The following is a 26,386-nucleotide window of genomic DNA, read 5'->3' on the forward strand; positions in this document are numbered from 1 at the left end:
TACCACCACAGGAGCAGTATCATTTGAGTGGCGCAGAACTGCAGTGACACTGATGTGGAGTCGGTGTATTAGTGTGTGTCAGAATCATTGAACACACCCTGGACAAACCTACAGTCCATCACAGGGACAGTGGACAGTTTCACACAGCCATTCCACCAACCAACATGTGTTAATCAAGGCACCCAGAGGAACCCCCCACACACACAGGGAGAACACAGGAATACACTCTGGAGGGGGTGTCAGTCCTTCACAGAGCAACACACACCAATACACCTATGGACACGAGTTGCTAATCCACCTACCAACTTGTGTTTTTGGAGTGGGAGAAAAACACCACACTCTTCACAGACAGTCACCCGGAGGAAACCCACGCAGCCACAGGGAACACACCACACTCCTCACAGACAGGCACCCGGAGGAAACACACACAGACACAGGGAGAACACACCGCACTCCTCACAGACAGTCACCCGGAGGAAACCCACACAGACACAGAGAGAACACACCACACTCCTCACAGACAGTCACCCGGAGGAAACCCACACATACACAGGGAGAACACACCGCACTCCTCACAGACAGTCACCCGGAGGAAACCCACACAGACACAGAGAGAACACACCACACTCCTCACAGACAGTCACCCGGAGGAAACCCACGCAGCCACAGGGAACACACCACACTCCTCACAGACAGGCACCCGGAGGAAACCCACACAGACACAGGGAGAACACACCGCACTCCTCACAGACAGTCACCCGGAGGAAACCCACACAGACACAGAGAGAACACACCACACTCCTCACAGACAGTCACCCGGAGGAAACCCACACAGACACAGGGAGAACACACCACACTCCTCACAGACAGTCACCCGGAGCGGGACTCGAACCCACAACCTCCAGATCTCTGGAGCTGTGTGACTGCGACACAACCTTATTAGAAAATATTCACCTGCTTTAAGGTGCACTCGCTGTGGACACAGCCTTAAACTTTCCAGAAAAGCATGAACACCGACTGTTATTAATCAGCACCACACACACACACACCTGTGCCCAGTGCCAAGTGAACACTAGGGGGGTATAAAATATCCTCAAGCATTAGGTTGTGGAGCAGTGGAGCTGTGTTCTCTGAGGAGATTGAAGTTCATTCAGTGCCTTTGGAGTGATCCAGAGTGGTGTTTGAGATCCAGAAACAATGGTTCAACTTCAGTAACTGACTTCACCAAATGTTTTTGCTGCTGAATACCATTAAATCTTCACAGAGAAATGTTCAAATATCTACTGTACGGCCAAACTAGAACTGTAGTGGGACTGAATGATTAGTTAATAGCTTAATGAGCAGGGTTATGAAGTGATCTGGGAAATCACAATCTGTGCTGGACTCTGCCCATCCATTTAAAGCTACTGCAATTTCAAAAGCACTGCTATTACTCCCCCTGCTGTTAGAAAATGGTCGTTGCTTGTTTTTAATAATAATAAAATGAAACAGTGATGTGGCCTTTAGCTCTGGGTTTATAGGTGTTTCTTCATTCAAAAGAGACAGGGGCCTAGTCTTGTATGAGAGGAAATGGCTGGATTATACTGATGACTGAATAAAGATTTATTTGAATCCTTAAATAATAAACAATAATGCGTATTTTTGGTCATTCTTGTATTTAAATAGCTTCACAACATTCACCCGGGTTTCATAAACGCTGTGCAATTAACACACTGCACATTCTTTACCTTAAACTAGCTCATCTAACTAACCAATCAGGAGAATCTAAAGAGAGACAGTAGCTGGAGTTTACAGTGATTAATCTGGGATTAGTGGACGTTAATACACACCCCCAATGACCACTACACACAGAAGACTCTAAAAACCAACAGTGAGGGCATGTTCCAAGATGTTTCCCATCAAACAGCCAAACCATTACATAATATTCACCATTCATTTAGCCCCATTTCATCTGAGTGGGAAATGTTTATATCAGTTTATACTTGTCTGGTTATAAATCTTGTGATTCATGGAACCATGGCATCATCATAACTCTGAGCCACCCTTCCATTGTTCTGCTCTCAGTAATTATCCTCACAGTAGACTTTCGCCGAGTGTCTTCATCCTGTTGGGTGTTATGTCAAAAGGTTTTTAATAGAAATCTCTTGGAGGGGTCTGTAATCACGGAGAGCTGAGCTTACTCCTAACTCTCTCTTTAAGCCCAAATGTAGATATTGTTAAGGTTTTATATCAGTGATGAACAGGATCCAGAAACGCTGCCACCTTCTTTTGGTACAAGCTCGTTTAAGACAAACTGAGTGGAAGCTGAAGTGGAAAAAGCAAAATGTTTAATTCTTTCTGGAAATTACGGATGCTGTGTCCTCTGGGCCAAAGGAGGAGAGAGACCATCCGGCTTGTTGTAAACTGACAGTTCAAAAGCCAATGTATGTGATGGTATGAGGGGGCATTGGTGCACAGCACATCTGTGAAAGCACTGTTAATGCTGAATGATATGTACGAGTGTAGAACAAGTCTTTGTCAGGGAAGCCCTTGTTAACTTCAATAAGCCAAGACCAATTCACATTCTGCATGGATTACAACATTATGGCTCTTTAGAAATAAATAAATACATAAATAAGTATAAATTATAAAATAAATTAATAGCATCCAGGAGCTAAACTAGTCCAGATCTTTCAATTACTAAAAAAAACTGCTGCATTATGAAATAAAAATCACTTGTTTTACATTCTTTACATTTTTACATTTCATGTCAAAACTTTGTTTTTACTGGAATTCTGTGAAGCTGCTTTGTGACATCATCAGTTGTAAGAAGCGCCAAACAAATACATTACATTTGACTATAATAGAGACCACAAACTGCTGAGCAGCTAAAATACTATAACAAGCAAGAATCGGAAAAGAATCACTTTCAAACCTATAGCAACTTGTATCCTCTGTTCCAAAACGTTTACAGAATGTTGTTTAAAAAAAGTTGGAGGTAATGAACACAGGGACATGTTTACCACTGTCCCACATTTTTTGGAACGTTTTACTGGAATCAAATTCAAAATTAGCTAATATTTAAAAAACAAAACATTTAATTTCGACATTAAAATAGCACCAAGACAACGTTAAATATAGGCTTTAAATTATCTGCACATTTTTAAGAACTATATTAAGAACTATTCAGCCCACGGGGGATCAGCAGTAAAAGGCGTTTCCTTTTTCGGTAGTGTTTGACCCCTCTGGCGTGCCATATTGTATCTGAGAAAGTGAAAGCAGTCTATCGAAGCAGCTGTGTTTATAAAAGTTAGGATCGAGAGAATGGATCACGGGGAGATGGAGCTTCCTCTGGATTGTCTCATCTCCATCTTCTCTCTCCTCTGGGAGCAGGACTTGATGTCCGTGTCCTCAGTGTGTAAGGTCAGCGCGGGGTGGTTTTCCGTTGTTGAAAGAAGGCGCGGTGCTGTGTTTTTAGCGCTAGCAGTTTTATTTAAAGCCCCAAAGCCTGTCTGTGTTTTGCATTTTAAAAGCTTTTCCTGCTCTGACACCTTTATTTGAACCTTATTCAAGGAGGATGGGACTGAGATTACGGAGTTTAATCACGAGTTTAAAGCAGGGCAACACTAAATTAATCCCAAGCCTCAACTACTTCATATTTTGACATTAGATTTTGTTAGAGTTTATGGCTCAGTGTTAGTCCATATTTCAATCCTCACATGTCACATCTTTACACTGTTTACATATCTTTTGAAAGACTTCTAAGGTTTAGCACTGGTTAATTTGACTGGTTCCGTTTAAAGGGACAATAGGCGATATGAAAATATGTAGTAATTTGTAGGTCATATGTTTGAATTGGGGCGGCACGGTGGAGCAGCAGGTAGTGTAGCATTCACACAGCTCCAGGGACCTGGAGATTGTGGGTTCGATTCCCAGTCCCGGTGATTGTCTGTGAGGAGTGCGGTGTGTTCTCTCTGTGTGTGCGTGGGTTTCCTCCGGGTGACTGTCTGTGAGGAGTGTGGTGTGTTCTCCCTGTGTCTGCGTGGGTTTCCTCCGGGTGACTGTCTGTGAGGAGTGTGTTGTGTTCTCTCTGTGTCTGCGTGGGTTTCCTCCGGGTGACTGTCTGTGAGGAGTGTGTTGTGTTCTCTCTGTGTCTGCGTGGGTTTCCTCCGGGTGACTGTCTGTGAGGAGTGTGGTGCGTTCTCCCTGTGTCTGCGTGGGTTTCCTCCGGGTGACTGTCTGTGAGGAGTGCGGTGCGTTCTCTCTGTGTCTGCGTGGGTTTCCTCCGGGTGACTGTCTGTGAGGAGTGCAGTGTGTTCTCCCTGTGTCTGCGTGGGTTTCTTCCGGGTGACTGTCTGTGAGGAGTGCGGTGTGTTCTCCCTGTGTCTGCGTGGGTTTCCTCCGGGTGACTGTCTGTGAGGAGTGTGTTGTGTTCTCTCTGTGTCTGCGTGGGTTTCCTCCGGGTGACTGTCTGTGAGGAGTGTGTTGTGTTCTCTCTGTGTCTGCGTGGGTTTCCTCCGGGTGACTGTCTGTGAGGAGTGTGGTGCGTTCTCCCTGTGTCTGCGTGGGTTTCCTCCGGGTGACTGTCTGTGAGGAGTGTGTTGTGTTCTCTCTGTGTCTGCGTGGGTTTCCTCCGGGTGACTGTCTGTGAGGAGTGTGGTGCGTTCTCCCTGTGTCTGCGTGGGTTTCCTCCGGGTGACTGTCTGTGAGGAGTGCGGTGTGTTCTCCCTGTGTCTGCGTGGGTTTCCTCCGGGTGACTGTCTGTGAGGAGTGCAGTGTGTTCTCCCTGTGTCTGCGTGGGTTTCTTCCGGGTGACTGTCTGTGAGGAGTGCGGTGTGTTCTCCCTGTGTCTGTGTGGGTTTCCTCCAGGTGACTGTCTGTGAGGAGTGTGGTGTGTTCTCTGTGTGTGTGTGTGTGGGTTTCCTCCGGGTGACTGTCAGTGAGGAGTTGGTGTGTTCTCCCTGTATCTGCGTGGGTTTCCTTCCACAGTCCAAAAACACACGTTGGCAGGTGGATTGGCGACTCAAAAGTGTCCGTAGGTGTGAGTGTGTGTGTGAGTGTGTGTGTTGCCCTGTGAAGGACTGGCTCCCCCTCCAGGGTGTATTCCTGCCTTGCCCCCAATGATTCCAGGTAGGCTCTGGACCCACTGCGACCCTGAACTGGATAAGGGTTACAGATAATGGATGGGTGTTTGAATTGTGAAACCTTGTTGAAATTATAATGTATACACTGCCAAAATGCAAAATTGATCAAACCTGTAAAATAAATAAGTCCACCCTATCCCACCTCAGTCTAATTAAAAGGTTAAAACGTAGCTCAGCAAGAAATATGGATTCACACTAACCTAATAACAATGATCTTTCATTTATTTAAACTGCTCAGCAGTGGCACGAGGCGGCAGAATCTCCCTGGTTATGGAGGTAAGCTTTTATCAGATAAAATTACTCAGTTGCACTTTGGGATCTCTAATAAAGACAGGCTGTGATTTAGGTCTGAAAGCATTTTAAAAATAAAATGTCCCTTTCCAGACAGATGTGTCTACACCGCTGGGGTTTCTGTAACCTCGGTCAGCTGCTCTCAGACTCTGAATGCTGCACCTGGAAAAGATACTACATCCGGCGCTCCAGACTGGAGAGCAACATGAAGTCCGGCCGCACAGGAGGAGACTACACCTGCAACAGCCTGAGGGGTCATAACGGTAACTCTGTCCAGTCAAACATCATATGGTCAAACATTCTGCTCATGCTAAGAGTTTGTCCCCATTCACGGTAGTAACAGCTTTGTGGAGGTGGCTCTTCATTAAACGTTTGAACATTTCTGTGGGAATTTGGTTGCATTAACTACAAGAGCATTAGCAGGTACTGATGATAATATTGGATTAGTTCAGCATCAGCAACACCCCTCCAGCTCAAGCAACAAGGTACTGGATAGAGGTCCATCACTGTAGAGAACACAGTTCAGCTGTTCCACTTACCAATGCTGGGCAGCGTTATCCACCTCTAGACAACATTTGTCATGAGAGATTTGGCTCATGCATTTCATTTCATGCTTTTCTGTTTCCACACACACACGTATTGCACTAATCAAATGTATATTTCAAGGCCGCATTGTTGGATTTTCTTACCTGGTGGGAAACAGCTCTATCCAAGACTCCTGGAATACCTCACCAGTTGTGTGCAGTGCATCCAGTGATGGAACAGTGAAAGCATGGGACATTCACAAGGTTATTTTTCATTATTATTATTTTTTACTATAGGGTGCTATGGTGGTGCAGCAGGTAGGTGTCGCAGTCACACAGCTCCAGGGACCTGGAGGTTGTGGGTTCGATTTCTGCTCCGGGTGACTGTCTGAGGAGTGTGGTGTGTTCTCCCTGTGTCTGCGTGGGTTTCCTCCGGGTGACTGTCTGTGAGGAGTGTGGTGTGTTCTCCCTGTGTCTGCGTGGGTTTCCTCCGGGTTCTTCGGTTTCCTCCCATGCTCCAAAAACACACGTTGGTAGGTGGATTGGCGACTTAAAAGTGTCCATAGGTGTGAGTGTGTGAGTGAATGTGTGTGTGATGCCCTGTGAAGGACTGGCGCCCCCTCCAGGGTGTGTTCCTACCTTGCGCCCAATGATTCCAGGTAGGATCTGGACCCACCGCGACCCTGAACTGGATAAGGGTTAGAGACAATGAATGAATGAATTTTTTTTTATTATAGCACTGGAAGTACAGGTAGATTTGCATCAAGTGTAGTCTGTCAATCTCATCTGACCCAGCGTAAGTTTCTTTAAAGTTTGAGATACTCAGTGGCTAATGCTGGTCAAATCTGTTTGTATTGTACGTACATTAATTTAAACATTGACTCAATGTTCACAGTGACATATTACATACATGTATAAATGCAGGCATTTGATGGACAACTGATTAGTTCAGTATCATCTAGGACTGTACCTGCATGTGTGTGTTTCTTTGGAGGCATACAAATGCTTTGCAGTTATATACATCAGTGGAAGTGTAAGGGTGTTGCGCAACCTGGATGTCGTGCAAGTGATTTAAATGATTAAGAACAGTGAAAAACGATTAATTTCGTGAAAATTATTGGCTATTTTCTAACACTGCTTTTTCCTGCAGTGCCATTGACAACCACTATTTTCTCCCAATATTGAATGACCTTGATGAAAGAAGCCTGAAAAAATTAGTCTCAAACCGAACGTGTGAATCACAGCCAACGTTCTTTTTGACTGATTCCACTGTACGTCTGTTCCTTTCACATCTGTCATCTTTTTTCAGAATTAACATAATTCAGTTCAACTCCCGGTGGAACACAGACAAATGTTTGGAGATTTGTTTCATTGGCAGTTGACGTGGCAGGACTTGAACGACGCTTAGATCAAACCTCAGACAGCTTCAAACTAAAACACCCTTACACTGAACTTCGTGAACAATGGCGAAAGAACAGAATGGTTTTACGGGGACCTCTGTGAAACTGCTGGACAGACACCAAAGTCACTAAATTAAAAATATAACACCAAATAAAACAATCTACTGTGAAATAAAAAGATACTGATGTTCAGAACAGTGGGAATGATTAAACTGGTTTGATTTTTTTCTTTTAGGGTGTTAACCTGTGGTCCAGTTCTAGTCAGAACCCCCTGACCTCCATGTTCACAGACCCTCAGCAGTGTGTTGTGGGCGCCTCTGACAACACCGGAACCATTAAAGTATGGAAGGGTCAGACAGGAGAGGAGCTGGCCTCTTATTCATCCGCCTCCTCTCAGTCTACTCTGCTGTCCTTCAGCACGGAAGGAAATTCCTTCGTCCTGGTAAACTTTAGAGCTGTGTATTGATCTTAAGATGCTGCAGGCAATGTATGTAGTTCTTTTTAAAATGAGTGTTTGAAGTGGTTCAAATAGGATTTTTAAATGTTACTGTGGATCAGTGGCGGATGCTGGTCTTTCAAGGAGGGGAAGCTCAATTTCGGCCTACATCATAAAATGTGTCGGTTTATTTATACGTAAATTCTACCCTCTTTTTAAAGAAAATTATCTGTGACCCTGTCGTACCAACAAGGCGTCTTTTCCAGGGACTTGACTAGTGTCCTCTCAATGGCCAGCAGAGCTAGGCTGCTTAAACGGCCTTGGCCCATGTGAAGTGTGTTCGAATGTGCTCCCACGGATCTTTACACCAAAGGATCGCTGATTCGCTCATTTCGCTGTCAATCAAAAAGGGATTCAGCCTCAGACAGATCATCCAATCATCATGCAGAAGCCAGCCCACTGCCCCATAGACCCCCAGAGACGCTGAGCGTCCGATGGGCGGGACAAAGCCCAGCATTTATCCAATGACTCGTCTCGTTTCGCTGCACTTCGCTGCTTCACTATTGAACTCTGTGGACACTGTTTAAAGCACCGTGAAGCTGCGGGAATGATTGAGAGGAAAGCCGCGTCTTTACCAGTGATAAGAAGCTGATTCTGAACAAAAGTTGAGCGCGTTGTAGTGCATATTTATTCAATGAAGTACACACAAGAGTATATATTTGATCACTTATTCTTTTACAAGCTGAGCTTCCCTTGCAGTCTTAGAGCAATCGCCTCTGCTGTGGATGTGAGCCTAGTCTTGTAGGAGCAGAAATAATGGTCGCCATGTGGACAGACTGTAGCATCAGTGGAAAGGCTAACAGAACAACACAAATGTTTTCAGCAAGAAATCATGGACTAAACAGAGGTCTCAAGAATCCAGAGAACCTCAAGGAGTCAGGCTCTTAGGGAGGAACAAGGTCTGGCGTTAGAAAAGCTCAGGGAGACCCAAGAGTAAACTCCAGGGTCGTTACCGAATTACCAGCTCAGCCTTGTGTCAGCTCTCTGCAAAGAGAATCCAAGACTGAGCACTGAGCTGAGAGAGAGAGCTCTCCTTTAGTTGGAGCAGACACAGGTGCTGCCCATTGGCCTCGATTACTGAGGTGGAGTTGTGTATTGCCCCCTGGTGGTAGAATCATGAACAAAGCTGTAGATGTTAAAGTATGATTAAGAATATCCAAACACTTGGAGAACGCCTCTAAGAATCAATTAAAATGATTTTATAATGGAATTACAAATGCTGAGTTTTGAACTATCCTCTACACTCTTGTGTTTTAGGTGGGAACTGCTCTGGGGTCGTTACTCGCTCTGAGCTCTCCGTTGCTGTCTGAAGTCTCCAGGCATGTGGTGTGTGATTCCTTCAAGTTAAACGTCCTCCTCTCTTCCCCTGATAACAAATGGATACTCGCTGCCTCCAAAGAGAGCTCTGATTTAAGCCCCAAGGTAAGTCTGCTACCCCTCTCCTGGTCCTCAGTGTTGAGCCTCTGCCTTAACTGGACTTGGGCATTAACAAAAGAACACATAGGTGGGATGACATCGTATTCCCAGAGTAGTTTACCATCTTAAAGCACCATATCCCTGCAGCCAAACAACCTTTTTTTTGTTAAACAAACTTTTCATATTTAAACATATGGGGTGTTGTTGTTGTCTTGGGTATTTTTCCTAAACACAGATGTGTCATAACATTCTTCATTCCTTGTGATAGTGATACAGTGGAACCTCGAGTTACGAAGTGTTCTGAATACGTACAAATCGAGTACGAGTAGAAGTGCGAGCAAAATTTCTGATCCAGTTACGAATGTTTTCCCGAGTTACGAAGAGCTGATCTTCGGGATCCGACCGATAGTTGGCGTGGTGTTCGCTCACAGATTCCTCTCGCATCCAGCCACCACGTTCTTCTCAGGTGTGACCGCGCAGTATAAAGTCGTATCTCGTTCATTATAACGTTTCACAAGAGTTTTTAGTGGTTTAGTGGTAGAAAGTGCAATTGTAGTGTTGTTTAAAGTGTAAGAAAGTCCTGTTATCTACGCTTCATTCCGTACCAGTATCCCTCCCTTCCTCTCTATCTACGCTCATCTGTCGCCAACGTAAGATTACTGTACCATATTTTATACATGTTTCTTAATCTGTTTGTATGTTCTTTCATCCATCCATCCATTATCTGTAACCGCTTATCCAGTTCAGGGTCGCGGTGGGTCCAGAGCCTAGGTGAGAATACACCCTGGAGGGGGCGCCAGTCCTTCACAGGGCAACACACACACACATTCACTCACACACTCACACCTACAGACACTTTTGAGTCGCCAATCCACCTACCAACGTGTGTTTTTGGACTGTGGGAGGAAGCTGGAGCACCCGGAGGAAACCCACGCAGACACAGGGAGAACACCCACACTCCTCACAGACAGTCACCCGGAGGAAACCCACGCAGACACAGGGAGAACACACCACACTCCTCACAGACAGTCACCCGGAGGAAACCCACGCAGACACAGGGAGAACACACCACACTCCTCACAGACAGTCACCCGGAGGAAACCCACGCAGACACAGGGAGAACACACCACACTCCTCACAGACAGTCACCCGGAGGAAACCCACGCAGACACAGGGAGAACACACCACACTCCTCACAGACAGTCACCCGGAGGAAACCCACGCAGACACAGAGAGAACACACCACACTCCTCACAGACAGTCACCCGGAGGAAACCCACGCAGACACAGGGAGAACACACCACACTCCTCACAGACAGTCACCCGGAGGAAACCCACGCAGACACAGGGAGAACACACCACACTCCTCACAGACAGTCACCCGGAGGAAACCCACGCAGACACAGAGAGAACACACCACACTCCTCACAGACAGTCACCCGGAGGAAACCCACGCAGACACAGGGAGAACACACCACACTCCTCACAGACAGTCACCCGGAGGAAACCCACGCAGACACAGGGAGAACACACCACATTCCTCACAGACAGTCACCCGGAAGAAACCCACGCAGACACAGCTGTGTGACTGGGACACTACCTGCTGCGCCACCATGCCGCCCACATTTTGAGGACTAGTCAGAGGGCAGGAACCGATTTAACCAATTTCCATTATTTTAAATGGGGAAAATTTGTTCCGGGCGGCACGGTGGCGCAGCAGGTAGTGTCCCAGTTACACAGCTCCAGGGGCCTGGAGGTTGTGGGGTCTGTGAGGAGTTGGTGTGTTCTCCCCGTGTCTGCGTGGGTTTCCTCCGGGTGCTCCGGTTTCCTCCCACAGTCCAAAAACACACGTTGTAGGTGGATTGGCGACTCAAAAGTGTCCGTAGGTGTGAGTGTGTTTGTTGCCCTGTGAAGGACTGGCGTCCCCTCCAGGGTGTATTCCCGCCTTGCGCCCGATGATTCCAGGTAGGCTCTGGACCCACCGCGACCCTAAATTGGATAAGCGGTTACAGATAATGGATGGATGGAAAATTTGTTCCAGTTACGAGCAGTTCCAGTTAAGAACTCGGTTCTGGAACAAATTAAATTCGTAACTCGAGGGAGCCAGTCTAGACGCCTGTTACCTCACATCACCAAAATGGGCATTTAGTGTTGAGCTCCAGTGGCATTGTGTTAGAGTTTAGAGGCTGGCTATCCTTCATTCAAATCAAACTCTAATGTCAGTGACCTAAGTTCTGCTGTACTTTTCCCGCTGTAGGTGTTCTGGAGTCAGAGTGTGTGTTGTCCAGTGAAGGATGAGGACGCTGCATGTATGAATCTGCCAGTGAGCGGCTGCAGTGCTGCTGTGTTTTTCCCGTCTCAGCCGTCTCGACTAGCTGTGATCCACAGCGAAGGCCTGAGCCGAAGAGCACTCACAGTGTTTGATTTAATCATGAAGAAGTCCAAATACAAAGAGGAGCTACTGGGTAGGCCTGAAAACCTACAGCAACACCTCAGGGAGGCTGGGGGTTCACGTTAAAGGCACAGTTTGGCGGAAAACTGTTTACAGTATACAGTTTTCTCCTTATAACTAATGCAGTTAATCAGAAACATGTGTGGCCTCTGTATGTTTGATTCTGTTGAAACATTGTTCTGATGATCTGCTGCAGCTCAGCAAGTCGAGTCTTTTCAACTGGAGTTAAATCAGAGGCATTCAGACGTCAGCGTTCACGCCAAAGGGAACAGCACCATTCTGGTCACGAATGGCAGTGATCTGAATGTCTACAACCTTAAAGGAGCTCTCATCTCTACTTTTAAGGACCACCTACAGCCAATAATCTCTCTCTGTGTGGTGAGCACAAGCTTAAGTTACAGTGCTGTGATAAAGTATTGGTCTCCTTCCAAGTTCAGGTTCATAGACTTATTTTAAGACGAGGTAAAGACAACACGACTAAACACAAAATGCCACTTTAAATGATAAAGCATTAATCTTATAACCTCTGACACCCATGTGAAAACATAATGGCCGCCTTAAACCTTATAACTGGCCAATCCAATCTAATAACTGCAATCAAATGCTAGAAAAGACTTTTCTTCTTTACAGAATGGTTTTGACTGCAAGGGCTCTGAGCATGAGCTGACTGTTAACAAACTTTGTAGCCATTCAGAGTCATTTTCCTGCTGCTTAACCCAACTAGACTTGAGCTTTAGGTCACAAACTGACACTCCCACCGCCATCTTTGACTGTTGCTATGATACTTATTGTGGGATGCAGTGTTAGCTTTATGCTAAATGAAACAGGACCCATGTCTTCTCAAATATTCAAGTGCTACAAATGTAGGGTGAATATATGTCCTCTTTTACCCGGACATGTCCTCTTTTTTAGACTTAAAAAAATGTCCGGGCGGAACTTCACAAACGTCCGGGATTGTGTTTTTCTAGCGCTTACATAGAACTTCGAGAAGTTTCGTTCACAAACTAGTCCCGCCCTCCTCTACTCCGATTGGTTCGCTTGAGTGAGAAGGGGGCGTGGTGAAGTAGCCTAAAATCTTCTGATTGGACGGTCTGACTGTAGAGCTACCGTTATTGGTCGATAATCTTCTCTGTAAACATTTAATTGGTCAGTCTGCACGTCAGTAGTCCTTGTTTACGTCAGGCAAAGCTCATGTACCCACCCTCATCTAGAGCAGCTATGCCGAAACAGAAATGTAAGTTCTCGGACGAATTAAAAAAGAAATTCCCATGTTTTGTGTAGGAAATAAAGGTGTAAAGGACCTAAAAGCTCACATAGCCCCCCCCCCCCCCCCCCCCCCCCCCCTATTTGTATCTGGTCACCCTCTACAAATGTGCAAAAGTAGAAGGAATTGAGGAGGGAGCAAATACTTTTTAAACTGTTCTGTAGGTTAACATTAACTCTGACATCAACGCATGAAACAGCCCATTTACACTGCTCTGATTTTGCAGGATAACTTCCGAGTGGTCACGGCATCACGTGACCTCTCTTTAAGAGTGCTGACCTGGAGAAATGACAAGGAAAAAGGCCTGACCCTGGAGAGCCAGTACCAGCTCCTGGGAGGCTCCCACACCATGTCCAGGTGCAGTATGAATGTTATTACAGCAGCTTGTCCTAACCACACAAAGTGACTAGTCGAGTGGCTGGCTGTTACCATGATGTTATACCTGATACTAGCATGGATATGTAGCATGTTTATTTACAATTACATACACAACACCAGAAAGATGGCTGACAGATAATTATTCTCGCTGTGTTTGTTTTCATTTTACCTGACATGTGTTTCCAATATTTTATAAGAATGAAAATTCATAGCACAAAGTAGTGAAGTGATACCCCGTTGTTACAGATAGCAGTATATGTAAATAATTAGCCTGTTTAACATATATCATAGCAAAGAAAAACACAATGAAATGAATCACTGTTGTTGCTAACAAATCGACTGTTAGTAATTTGTTAGTGTTCGTTTACAGTTTGGAAGCTTTGTATAAATGGGTTACTTTAGCATTTACATAGCTTCCATTCATGCAAGAGATGCTATGCTGCCCTTTGACCCACATACCAGACCTAACTGGACTGGTTAGCTTTTGTAACCCTTTACTAACTGATTAGTGACATAGCTGCTTATTTATATGTGTGCATTTTACAAATGTAGTCATTTATACTCACTCTAGTATTATGTAAATGTTTCTGGAAGGGTATTTCAAAGGGGATATATTATGAAAAATGTTTATCCTCCTTCAGTGCATGTGTACATTTATATTGGGCTCTGGAAACTTCCAACACACACACTGTGAAACAAGAACCCCAGTCAGATTTGGTCTGAAATGGGATAAAATGAGCATTTCTGATTCTGAGTCTCTCAAATCACAGTGCTGGACCCACATTTGTGTGAGAGCATAAAGATGAGGTTAAACCTTGCAAATCGGACACAATGAGCGCAAGGAAATAAGAGCACTGAGTAAAAACGGAGAAACTGTGAACAGAAAAGAGAAGAAGAACAGAGAGAAAAGGGCTAAAAAAACAGAGCTTCTTCTGCCACATATTATTTTTTTCTATGAAGCATGACTGGCATAAGATGAAGAATCAAATTGCGTTGTAGTCCCTGAACACACCAGTTTATGGTTCATGGAGAGGGTGCCTAACAGGAGGACAGCCCTATTTTTTAATCATTATACTACAGAATCTGTGACATATACAAGCCACTAGGTGTCAGTATAACACCTATATCTGAATGTGAAGAAGAATAACTGGAGAAAATGACCGCTTCTTTAACTTGAACTGTTTCTTTCCACAGGGGGTTCACTCAGGTGGCGTGTGATTACGCCAGTATCGTTGCCTCAGTGGAGTCTGTGCAAGGGAAGGATTCTCTGAAGGCTTACGTTTTTAATTCTTAACCAAATTGACATCTGAAATAATGAAGTAAATCCTAGTAAAACGAGAAATTAATTACCACTGTGTCTCTCAAGTCTGATAAAGCTTGCTACAGTTTAAGGCTAAGGTATAAATGTCTGAGGTATTTTCTTGCTTGTGTATGGCTTAGCTAGTCAGCTAAGCGTGTGGCTAACAGTGCTAACAAACACTGGACGTCATAGCAACCAAAATAGCTTCTAAATTATATCTGGAAAACAAATACTTCACCAAAACCTAACATATGCAGGTCTTAATAAGGGCCTCAGAAACATCCATGTGTTTTAGGACACAGTATGACTCCCAGTGAACTGTAAACATTAACTCGTTTCTATGCCCAGAAATTGTAGACACTAGCAGGACTGCTGTTCATAAAGCTGTTGTACATTAAAGGACTGATCTTAGATCAGAGTGCTCTATACCTATGATGATTACTGTGACTAAAACTAATTTTCGATTCTCACTTTGACTCTGCAAGAGGTGTTGGGTGCTGCACTTTTTTTTTTCTTTTTTTTTTTTTTTTAAGAAACTGACTGTAATATTTCAGCAATAAATAAAGTAACAGACAATATTGAGAAATTCATTTTTCATTCTTTATTACCAGAAGTTTACATTAGAAAAAATACAGTACAAAAATATAACATGCTCAAGTGTAGCTAGCATAGCAAATAACCAACTGGATATTAACATTTAAAGTAGCTTGTAACTGTGCGCAATGGCTGGTCAGATTCCAGATTCGCAGGTGATTTAGACCCACTCAAGAGAAAAGTCACAGCTGAAGAAACACAAAACGATACAAAAAAGCCAATAGGATACAGTCATTTGAGTTTGTGTGATGCAGTGTGCACTACTTTTCTGAAATGAACTCAGATCTTTCAGACTAACTCTCCAAAGTAATCTCCAGGGAAGAGCAGGCAATTTTTAGTTTAGTACATTGTTTGAACACAGAAGCTGTCCTTTACATCGTGTGAAAATTTCACGGACCAATAGAAATGCTCCAAAATTACTCTAAATATATTCTCTTTACATTGACTTTCATTGAAAGTTAAGAAGGCTTTTTCCTTCTTCTGTACAGTTACTATTTTTTGGGGGATACATGTTTTTCTTTGGACCACAACATGGAGCAGTGGAACAGTACTTTCTGGAGTGATGGAAAAGTGTCCAATATTTGGATGACCCAACATGCGATTCAAAAAAATTCATCCAACATCAGTACCTGACCTAGCTAAAGTTCTTGAGTTCCATCAAATCCTTGCGGAAATGTTCCAATATCCATTTTTAATCCTTCCCAGAAAAAGCAGAAGCCACTAATAACAATGGGAGACAACGGCCTATTAAAACCCTTCATCTTATTTAGTGTACCTCCCCGTTACTGCATCATAGGCTCTGAGACCTCCCCCCTGTGGCGAGTTCTTTGTTTTGGATTCTAGTTTTGTTTTATGGTTTAAGGAACACTGCAGGCTTAATTTAACAAGAGTAGTGGGTCTACCACTGCTACTGCTGGGCTGTCTCCTCCATGGCAGTGCTCCTCATGTCCCGTAAGACACGCTTGAGGACTCTCGTCATTATCTCGTAGACGTCATGCCCACCGCTCATGTTTTTCATCTGGGAAATAAATGTTAGAAAAACACAAGTATGAACATTGCATTAATATGAATATATTCCGACTATGAACAAATGGAAACGGTAAAACCCACCTTCGTAAAAGCCTTTATAGTTCGCTCAACAAATGCATCCTCCACTTCCTCAGGGATCACCAGTAGATGGGCGAAGCAGTCCAGGATACACACAAGTGTTTCTCGAGGAGCCTGAAATATGCAAATCAGATTAATTCCATTATTCACTCATTCATTCATTTGTTTTCTGTAAATGCTTCATCTTGGACAGGGTCACGGTGAGTCCAGAGCACACCTAGAATAATTGGACAGGGCATCAGTCCATCACAGGGCACCACACATTCACCCAGTCACTCACCTAAGGAAACTTTTACAGAGGAAAACCCACACAGACAGTGACCCCACAACCCCAGGGCCCTTGGAGCCATGTTCCAGCGCCACCATGCTGCACTCACTTTGACTTATTTAAAGGAAAGCCATGATGTTCCCTAACCTAAAGGTTTTCTCAAAGATCTGTACTTGGCTAACAATTAGTAAATGTATGTACATTTCAAAAATGTAACATGTTTTAATGACTTATTTTTGACCGCAATTGTGTTGGTGTAATTAGAGTTATTCATGAGTACAGTTCTGATTTCATGTGCTCACTCTGAGCACAGTAGCGTTCACTGGGTCATGTTTACGGGCTTTCACTGTAAAATGTAAAAAATGGTTTGTTAAATGAGGTACGGGGCGGCAGTCGCAGTCACACAGCTCCAGGGACCTGGAGGTTGTGGGTTCAATTCCCGCTCTGGGTGACTGTCTGTGAGGAGTGTGGTGTGTTCTCTCTGTGTCTGCATGGGTTTCCTCCGGGTGACTGTCACTGAGGAGTTGGTTTGTTCTCCCTGTGTCTGTGTGGGTTTCCTCCGGGTGACTGTCTGTGAGGAGTGTGGTGTGTTCTCCCTGTGTCGGCATGGGTTTCCTCCGGGTGACTGTCTATGAGGAGTGTGGCGTGTTCTCCCTGTGTCTGCATGGGTTTCCTCCGGGTGACTGTCTGTGAGGAGTGTGGTGTGTTCTCCCTGTGTCTGCGTGGGTTTCCTCCGGGTGACTGTCTGTGAAGAGTGTGGTGTGTTCTCCCTGTGTCTGCGTGGGTTTCCTCCGGGTGACTGTCTGTGAGGAGTGTGGTGTGTTCTCCCTTTTTCTGCGTGGGTTTCCTCCAGGTGACTGTCTATGAGGAGTGTGGCGTGTTCTCCCTGTGTCTGCGTGGATTTCCTCCAGGTGACTGTCTGTGAGGAGTGTGGTGGGTTCTCTCTGTGTCTGCGTGGGTTTCCTCCGGGTTACTGTCTGTGAGGAGTGTGGTGTGTTCTCCCTGTTTCTGCGTGGGTTTCCTCCGGGTGACTGTCTATGAGGAGTGTAGCGTGTTCTCCCTGTGTCTGCGTGGGTTTCCTCCAGGTGACTGTCTGTGAGGAGTGTGGTGGGTTCTCTCTGTGTCTGCGTGGGTTTCCTCCGGGTTACTGTCTGTGAGGAGTGTGGTGTGTTCTCCCCGTGTCTGCGTGGGTTTCCTCCGGGTGACTGTCTGTGAGGAGTGTGGTGTGTTCTCTCTGTGTCTGCATGGGTTTCCTCCAGGTGACTGTCTGTGAGGAGTGTGGTGGGTTCTCTCTGTGTCTGCGTGGGTTTCCTCCGGGTTACTGTCTGTGAGGAGTGTGGTGTGTTCTCCCCGTGTCTGCGTGGGTTTCCTCCGGGTGACTGTCTGTGAGGAGTGTGGTGGGTTCTCCCTGTGTCTGCGTGGGTTTCCTCCGGGTGACTGTCTGTGAGGAGTGTGGTGTGTTCTCCCTGTGTCTGCATGGGTTTCCTCCGGGTGACTGTCTGTGAGGAGTGTGGTGTGTTCTCTCTGTGTCTGCGTGGGTTTCCTCCGGGTTACTGTCTGTGAGGAGTGTGGCGTGTACTCCCTGTGTCTGCGTGGGTTTCCTCCGGGTGACTGTATGTGAGGAGTGTGGTGTGTTCTCTCTGTGTCTGCGTGGGTTTCCTCCGGGTGACTGTCTGTGAGGAGTGTGGTGTGTTCTCTCTGTGTCTGCGTGGGTTTCCTCCGGGTGACTGTCTGTGAGGAGTGTGGTGTGTTCTCTCTGTGTCTGCATGGGTTTCCAGGTAGGCTCTGGACCCCCACGACCCTAAATTGGATAAGCGGTTACAGATAATGGATGGATGGATAATGAATGAATAAATGAGGCACACTTTTAAGTTACAACGTCCTAATAGTGACAGCTCAAATCCAGCCTGCTGTGGTCTACATTAGAGCATGTTTCTTACCCGGTCCAGTGAATTGAGGACAGTCTTTGGGTCTATAATGTGCTGGTTCAGAGCCTGGATGTCTTTAGCTGAGATGACGGGCTCCTTTAGCTGCTCCAACCATGACCACAGTATTCCCGTGAGAACAAACGGGTCCCGCTCCAGACACAGCCGCTCCCACGCCCCCTGATAATTCAGATCTGTCTGCAGAGGCGTACACCGTATGTTTGTTGTATTCTTTGTATTACAGAAAGCTTTTTCAAATTGATCTTCATAAATAAAGAACCAGGACGAATTACAAGATTAGGTCACTATGTTTAAACGGAGCCTTAAGTTAAGAAGTTTCTGGTTCCAGTTCTGTTCTATCATTTACCCACCTGCCAATCAGAGACCTTCTGGACATGCTCCTCCTTCCCGTCCTTGCTGAGATCCACTGCCAGTGAATGAGCCACAAGTAATCGCCGAGCCTCCAGAGACAGCTCAGACTGGATGGTAATGAAGGGAACCTCAGAGAGTTGCTCCTCATCCTCATCCCTGGCATGATTCACCTGACCATTTTTGGTTTCTTCAGCACCTTCTCTGGCCTCTTTTTTCCAGGCCAACAACATAGCGAAGTTTGTCCTCTTCTCGGAATTGTCAGCATTCCCGAGGGACCGACTCCTCTGCAGGATTGACTGCCGCCGAGCGGTCAACAGTTGGCATGCCTCCTTCTGGTCCTTCATTGTCTTCAGCTCCCAGATGTTACTGCAAGAGCCGTAGGTTGCCAGTTCTTTCAGAGTTCCATGAGGACTGGCATTGCACTGTAGGGGCAAGCTGCTTTGGGACATATCCTTCCCACTAGAATTGGCCTGGGAAAGGCTGGCGAACACAGCCAAAGGGTTCCCGGAAAGGTTTAGCGTGTCTGCCAGCCTGCGAAGGTCTGAGTCGCTGTAGCTAAGGCTCTTGTGGGCATAGTGAAGTGATGGCTGAGATGCATCCCCAGGCCTAATGGGAAGACCGGGAAGTCGGGGCTGGATCATAGTGACCCCACCTGCCATTATGTGACAGCCAAGCTGCAGCACTGGGGTATAGGGATCTGAGATTTCATCATCAAACATGACATCAGGGACCTCCAAGATGCTCTCCTCAATAACCTGTCGGTTATCTGCAATGTCCATTAAGAGTTTGCAGATGAGTGGGACAAGCTTTGGCACATACCTCAACTGCCGAGCTTCATAACCATGGAGTATGTGTTTCTGGCGAATCAGATACTGGGATAAGGTAACGGGACTTGTTTGAGGCTCAGCGTGAGCAAACAAGTTCCTCAAGGGGACCAGGAATTGAGCAAATTGTCTAACGCATATCAACTGTCCTCTGGTCTGGATAGAGTTTGGACGTTTAGCACGCACAAATAAAATGGCCTGGTCCGCGGTCATCCGTGAAGTGAACACCAAGAAGCAAGCTAGGAGAACACCTGTGGAACAAAGTAGCAAACACTGGGAAAAAAATTCTTAAAGTGCACTCTAAAAAGAACCAACTTAATTGAATTGCTTGTTACCAATTGAAGCAATTCAATTAAGTTGGATCAACTGTTCTCTTTTTAGAGTGTGGACATATTCTTCTGGGTGTTAATGAAGCATCTGTGGCCTGCTTTTGTCAAAACACCACAAGGATCAAACCTCACAGCAGTGTTCTCCCTCTGTCTAAACAGCCCTGTTCAAAATGGCCAGTTTGAGCACCTGTTTCTTTAAATGATAATGAGCCGCCCACTGTTCACCCCGACCCCGAGGGCACAGCAGTGAAGAGCAAGGAGCAGGAGCTCTCGTTTTTGTTTCTCAATTTTGCTTCTCTTTCTTCTCCATTTTTACTCAGTGCTCTTATCTCTCTGTGCTTGTTGTGTCAGTGTAGTGATCAGAAAGTCTCAGAGACTCTAACGTCGCTGCACTTGACATCAGAAGTGGAGTAAAATCGGAACGGCTTGTTTTATCCCATGGTTTCAAATATCTGACAGTGTGGTTTTGTTCCACATTTTGTGGGTTGGTGAGCTTCCGATCCCCATATTACCCCATAGTGCATTTGCACTGAACAACATTTCTTTTCATAACATGTCCCCTGTAAATGTATTGAACTGTATATTAATGTAGCAGGGTTTTAATCTGAATTATTTAGGCCCATTTATATAAATCCATCCGTCAGGGAAAACCGCAACAATATAAAATGCATCTGACACTTCTAACTGCGAAACAAATAGGGAAAAAGTGGAATTAACAAAGTTGAATTCAACAGGGGCGGCACGGTGGCGCAGCAGGTAGTGTCGCAGTCACACAGGGGCCTGGAGGTTGTGGGTTCGATTCCCGCTCCGGGTGACTGTCTGTGAGGAGTTGGTGTGTTCTCTCTGTGTCTGTGTGGGTTTCCTCCGGGTGCTCCGGTTTCCTCCCACAGTCCAAAAACACACGTTGGTAGGTGGATTGGCGACTCAAAAGTGTCCGTGTGTGTCTGTGTTGCCCTGTGAAGGACTGGCGCCCCCTCCAGGGTGTATTCCTGCCTTGCGCCCAACGATTCCAGGTAGGCTCTGGACCCACCGCGACCCTGAATTGGACAAGGGTTACAGATAATGAATGAATGAATTCAACAGGATTTGTATCCTTTTTTAACTATAAGTCACAGCCATTACCTGTTCTCCCAAGACCTGCATGGCAATGAACAGCCATTTTACCCTCTTGGATGGCAAAGGACATCACTTTCACCATATCCAGGATTGTAGTGAGAGAGGCCACACCATAGTCATTCCATCCAAAGTTGTAAAAATATACTGTAACACATCATCAGGCACAAGCATGTTGTTTCATATTTTGATGAATATATCCCCAGGTCATAAGCACAGGGTATCTTTAATGACAACAAAAGAACTGATAGCTATGCAACAATGGCAAACCTGCATGTCTTCTACTTTGGGATAGACGGGTTCAGGAATAGCTACTTCATTTTACACATTTTAAGTCAAAATGTGCAAACGGGACACTCTTACCCAATAATAAAGGGCAAGCTACAAGATCAGGTCATCTACAAACACAGGTAAGAAGCTAATCACTCACTGCCAGCCTCCATGAAAACCTCGGGCCGATAGGTGAAGCCACTCCCTGGCTCTAAAGGATTGCCACAGTTGGCATGTTCCCCGGGTCGCTGCAGGTTTATAACGGTCCTCAAACCAACCCTCAACAAACAGAGATCCATAATCAACACAGTGTACAAAGAACCGCAACCCACGGGGTCAAGAATCAAAAGCTAAAAACTGTAAACACTTGCTTACTTCTGAAACTGTTCAATGATGTTGTATTTGTTTATTACTTCTGTGGAGGGCCGTGCCGTAGCGAGCAGGTGGTCTGTGATCCTGAATGAGGAAAAGGGGGAAATTAGAATTGTAATTAAGCAGTCATACAAGAGAGAGAGTGAGATATTATGGGATATCGGCAGTGGTGTGCTCTGAATTTCTTTTGTTTACAAATCAGAAAGTGGCCTTCACTGTGCCATAACCCTTTACTCTGTTGGTTGAGAAAGTGCAGGCACCCCACCGCTGTCTGGTAAGTGTTGGTGTTGTTGCTAGGTTACGTGTGTTTTGCGGAGTAATACCACAAAAGTGTCCGTCAGAGTGTCATTATTGTGCACTCCTGGAACGTCTCTCAGCCAATCACATTGCAGGGTCGGGACTAACTGTTGTATAATTGCTAACATTTCAGGACAAGAGTTAATTATTGTAAGTTATTTCTGGACCATTTCTGTTGCTCTGTTCATCATGAAACCTCCTGTGGGCAGCGTCCAGTGTCCAATGCTGAAGGACAGCACTACGACCAACGCAAACTCTGCAGCAACAGATGAGCTACGGTCTTTGACTTTACATCAAGCATCTTTACCTGCTTGTGTGAGAGCTATGTGTAGCTCGTTCTCGTTTAAACGATTACGTTCTGGACAGGGCTCTGTGCGCTGCTGAGGGTTTTGTCCTTGTGGTATTTTCACCAAAGCTGGCCACAAACCTTTCATTGAGCCCCAGAACCGTGTTCACTTGTGGTAAAAGGGGATAAAGTGTCATCATCAAAGCAAATTCCAGTGCTTTTACATTACCAGGAGGAGTAGAGTCCTCTGATGGCCTGGTTGTCTTCACTCCAGCGGGACGGGTCTTCATATTTGCAGGCACGGCCTCCACAGCCAATTGCGCACTGCATGTGGCTGGGGATGACGTACCGCAGCGTCTCTCCCACCAGTGTGTAATTCGCTGTGGCCATCGTGGTTCTCACTGCACAGAGTCAACAAGAAGATCTAACACCTTTTGAGGTGCAGAGGCAAGACCATTTTGAGGACCATGGTAGAGGTGGGCGGATCGATACAAATATCGATAATATCGATACCGACGCTGGTATTGGTACTGAGCAATACTCGTGTAAAAAGATCGATACTCAAGCTTCACGTTGCAAAGACTGGCGCACGCCCCCCACCATCACGTGGCGAAGAGTAGTGGTATCGGGATGGGTATCGATATCAGCGATACTGGCCCTGTATTTACTTGGTATCAGATCGATACCAAAATTCCCGGTATCACCCACCTCTACACCACGGAGATAAACGGAGAGTTAACAGAGAATATGTCCCTTTTTGCTGCAGTAACAGCCTACTCTCATCTGGCAAGGGTTCACAGTAAATGTCAGAACATTGCTATGATAAATTGATGGCACTCAGCTTTGAGAGAATCAGTAAGGTCAAGTACTGAGGTTGAATGATTAGTTCTGGATTACAAACACCACTCCATCTCCCCAGAGAATACAGCTAGCATTGTGTATCATGACCTTAGCCTCATGTCCATCTCCTCCGGTCCCCAAACCTGTGTTTCCAATTGAAGACCTGTGTCACTATGAATTCACAAATTAAAAATTGTCTCATGGATCATTTTGGACACTGTTTTTTCCTGGTACTTTAAGAAACAGAATGATGAAGTGTTCCTATGAGACACACAAAAAGCATTCCTTACCAGAGTCAGTGCTAGTTCACTGGAGATATAATGCCCTCCTCCATTATAATGTCTGTGGCTAATTTCCTAAATACAGGAATATGGAAATAAGTAAAATTGGCAAGAACAACTTAGTAACATTTCTAAAAGCACCTTCACAAGAGTGAACAGGCCTTTACCTGTAAAATCACGAGGAGTTTGCAGTCCATTGGCTCTCAGACACCAACACTACACTAGTCCCACACACGGACCGCATAAGAACACCTTAATCCACATTGATTTAATCCTGTAGAAGCTTTAAAGTGGTCATTTTTCATAGCTCAACCAATCCAAGAAAAATGGTAAAAAGTAGCTTGTTAAAAAAACTGTTTATAATCTCTTCCCGAGTTGAATTATTTCCATTTTCCTATAAAAACACCACTATTCCAACTTAGACACAAATAAATCATCAGGGCTTTCTCTAAAAGAGAGAACTGTTACAAAGCGTTTGAAAGGATCCCACGGTGCTGCGCTGATGATGATCAGTGTAGTAGACTCTGGAAGTGGGGAACGACAAATGAGGCTGTGCTCTCTCTGCTTCCTGGTTTAACCTTCTAATCCAATTACTCCTGAAATAGCTCAAGAAAGGGTCAGCAGCAACAAAGGTAGGAGAAGTCACATCAGGCTCAGAGACGTCATTCACAGGACACGCTTAATCTCTTGTTAAAATGTGCAGTCATTGATCGACGCTGGCTAACTGTATTTAAATAGAATTGCGTATCTCATGGACTGATTTAATAATATCTGATATAGAATGATGTCATATTATTGACTGATTTACAGCTGTGGGGAGATATTATCCACAGGTGTGACTGGATGAGTGTGTGATGCCCTGTGATGGACAGTACATAACCAGGGTCTGTTCCTGCCCTGCGTCCAATGATTGCGGGTAGACCCACCCAGAACAGGATGAAGCCATTACGGATGATGAATGAATGAATAAATTCAGTACTAAATCCACACATCTAATGCTCACAGCTTTTCAGAAGAAGGTGGATATCTTTGTTTCACTATCATCAGTCACACAGAAGCCCACTGTGTCTTTAGACTCAAAACAATAGTGTTATATTCATTTAGCTAAAACCTCTACAGGCAGCTAAACTCGTTTAAAAGGTTTATATTAACCCCAGTTAGGAGCAGCTGAAACCAGTGCGACACCCGTCATACGCAGCTTTGAAACTCCTGAATAAGGGTTTGAATGGTCAGTAACTAGAACTAAGCTTTCCACAAACATGGCTAAGTTCACAGGTTTCACAGCGCTCTTGTCAAAGAGTGTCACAGCCAAGAAACAGGCAGTCGAGCCCAGGACTTACACAAATCTCATTAAAGCAGCGTGCGTTTAGCAGGAAATCCCTTCCAGACTGACCCACTAAAGGTCGTCATGACATAGCACTTCTGATTTATTTACTGTACTTCAGCTGAAGTAATGACTGGATATTTCGTGGCCAAAATGAGATCAAATTGGACGGTGCCATGTTTTAAATCGAAACAGAATCTTGAACACAGCCAGGCCACTAGTTGTCAGTATAACATCTGTTTTAAAATAAGAAGAACCATAAGAGGAGAAACCTGTTGTGCCTTGAAAAGTGCAACTGGGCTTAATAAAAGGGAACTAAATAAAGTGTAATTGTCCACATGGTCAGACACAAAAATAATGGGGCTTTAAGAGACAAAGTACAGTACTAAAGTCATAGACCACAGGGAGAACACTCCACACTCCTCACAGACAGTCACCCGGAGGAAACCCACGCAGACACAGGGAGAACACACCACGCTCCTCACAGACAGTCACCCGGAGGAAACTCACGCAGACACAGGGAGAACACACCACGCTCCTCACAGACAGTCACCAGGAGGAAATCCACGCAGACACAGGGAGAACACACCACGCTCCTCACAGTCAGTCACCCGGAGGAAACCCACGCAGACACAGGGAGAACACACCACGCTCCTCACAGACAGTCACCCGGAGGAAACTCACGCAGACACAGGGAGAACACACCACGCTCCTCACAGACAGTCACCGGGAGGAAATCCACGCAGACACAGGGAGAACACACCACGCTCCTCACAGACAGTCACCCGGAGGAAACCCACGCAGACACAGGGAAAACACACCACACTCCTCACAGACAGTCACCCGGAGGAAACCCACGCAGACACAGAGAGAACACACCACACTCCTCACAGACAGTCACCCGGAGGAAACCCACGCAGACACAGGGAGAACACACCACACTCCTCACAGACAGTCACCCGGAGGAAACCCACGCAGACACAGGGAGAACACACCACACTCCTCACAGATAGTCACCTGGAGGAAACCCACACAGACACAGAGAGAACACACCACACTCCTCACAGACAGTCACCCGGAGGAAACCCACGCAGACACAGGGAGAACACACCACACTCCTCACAGACAGTCACCCGGAGGAAACCCACGCAGACACAGGGAGAACACACCACACTCCTCACAGACAGTCACCGGGAGGAAACCCACGCAGACACAGGGAGAACACACCACGCTCCTCACAGACAGTCACCCGGAGAAAACCCACGCAGACACAGGGAGAACACACCACGCTCCTCACAGACAGTCACCCGGAGGAAACTCACGCAGACACAGGGAGAACACACCACGCTCCTCACAGACAGTCACCGGGAGGAAATCCACGCAGACACAGGGAGAACACACCACGCTCCTCACAGACAGTCACCCGGAGGAAACTCACGCAGACACAGGGAGAACACACCACGCTCCTCACAGACAGTCACCCGGAGGAAACCCACGCAGACACAGGGAGAACACACCACACTCCTCACAGACAGTCACC

The 26,386-nt window shown here is 45.7% G+C and overlaps 2 protein-coding genes across 3 annotated transcripts; one reads left to right on the top strand and one right to left on the bottom strand.

Annotated features, from left to right (window-relative positions):
• The first annotated feature begins 3,253 nt into the window (after positions 1 to 3,253).
• Positions 3,254 to 15,212, top strand: fbxw12 (F-box and WD repeat domain containing 12). Of its 2 annotated transcripts, none has more exons than XM_066672229.1 (10): positions 3,254 to 3,402; positions 5,362 to 5,399; positions 5,508 to 5,677; positions 6,081 to 6,202; positions 7,574 to 7,780; positions 9,092 to 9,256; positions 11,508 to 11,715; positions 11,899 to 12,080; positions 13,193 to 13,323; positions 14,539 to 15,212. In XM_066672229.1, the coding sequence occupies exons 1-10, from the start codon at positions 3,304 to 3,306 to the stop codon at positions 14,636 to 14,638; spliced, it is 1,422 nt and encodes a 473-aa protein (XP_066528326.1). In that variant the 5' UTR covers positions 3,254 to 3,303; the 3' UTR covers positions 14,639 to 15,212. The 2 variants fall into 2 exon arrangements, with proteins under 2 accessions (XP_066528326.1, XP_066528327.1); XM_066672230.1 differs by having other exon boundaries at positions 5,365 to 5,399.
• A 68-nt stretch (positions 15,213 to 15,280) lies between these two features.
• Positions 15,281 to 22,806, bottom strand: ptpdc1b (protein tyrosine phosphatase domain containing 1b; the record flags this gene model as incomplete). Its single annotated transcript, XM_066672994.1, has 8 exons — positions 15,281 to 16,256; positions 16,349 to 16,459; positions 18,554 to 18,736; positions 18,910 to 19,985; positions 21,186 to 21,323; positions 21,607 to 21,725; positions 21,822 to 21,902; positions 22,631 to 22,806. Coding segments are annotated over 8 exons (1,995 nt in total), but the record flags the coding sequence as incomplete, so codon positions are not given.
• Between the last annotated feature and the right edge of the window lie 3,580 nt (positions 22,807 to 26,386).

Source organism: Hoplias malabaricus, chromosome 5, assembly GCF_029633855.1.
Source record: "Hoplias malabaricus isolate fHopMal1 chromosome 5, fHopMal1.hap1, whole genome shotgun sequence".
Classification (NCBI taxonomy): Eukaryota; Metazoa; Chordata; class Actinopteri; order Characiformes; family Erythrinidae; genus Hoplias; species Hoplias malabaricus.

Excerpts from the sequence above, each read along its gene's own strand:
- fbxw12 (XM_066672229.1), top strand. The coding sequence starts at position 3,304 with ATGGATCACGGGGAGATGGAGCTTCCTCTGGATTGTCTCATCTCCATC. Across the intron at positions 9,257-11,507 it reads GCTCTGATTTAAGCCCCAAG|GTGTTCTGGAGTCAGAGTGT; the intron begins GTAAGTCTGCTA and ends TTCCCGCTGTAG. Across the intron at positions 11,716-11,898 it reads ATACAAAGAGGAGCTACTGG|CTCAGCAAGTCGAGTCTTTT; the intron begins GTAGGCCTGAAA and ends GATCTGCTGCAG.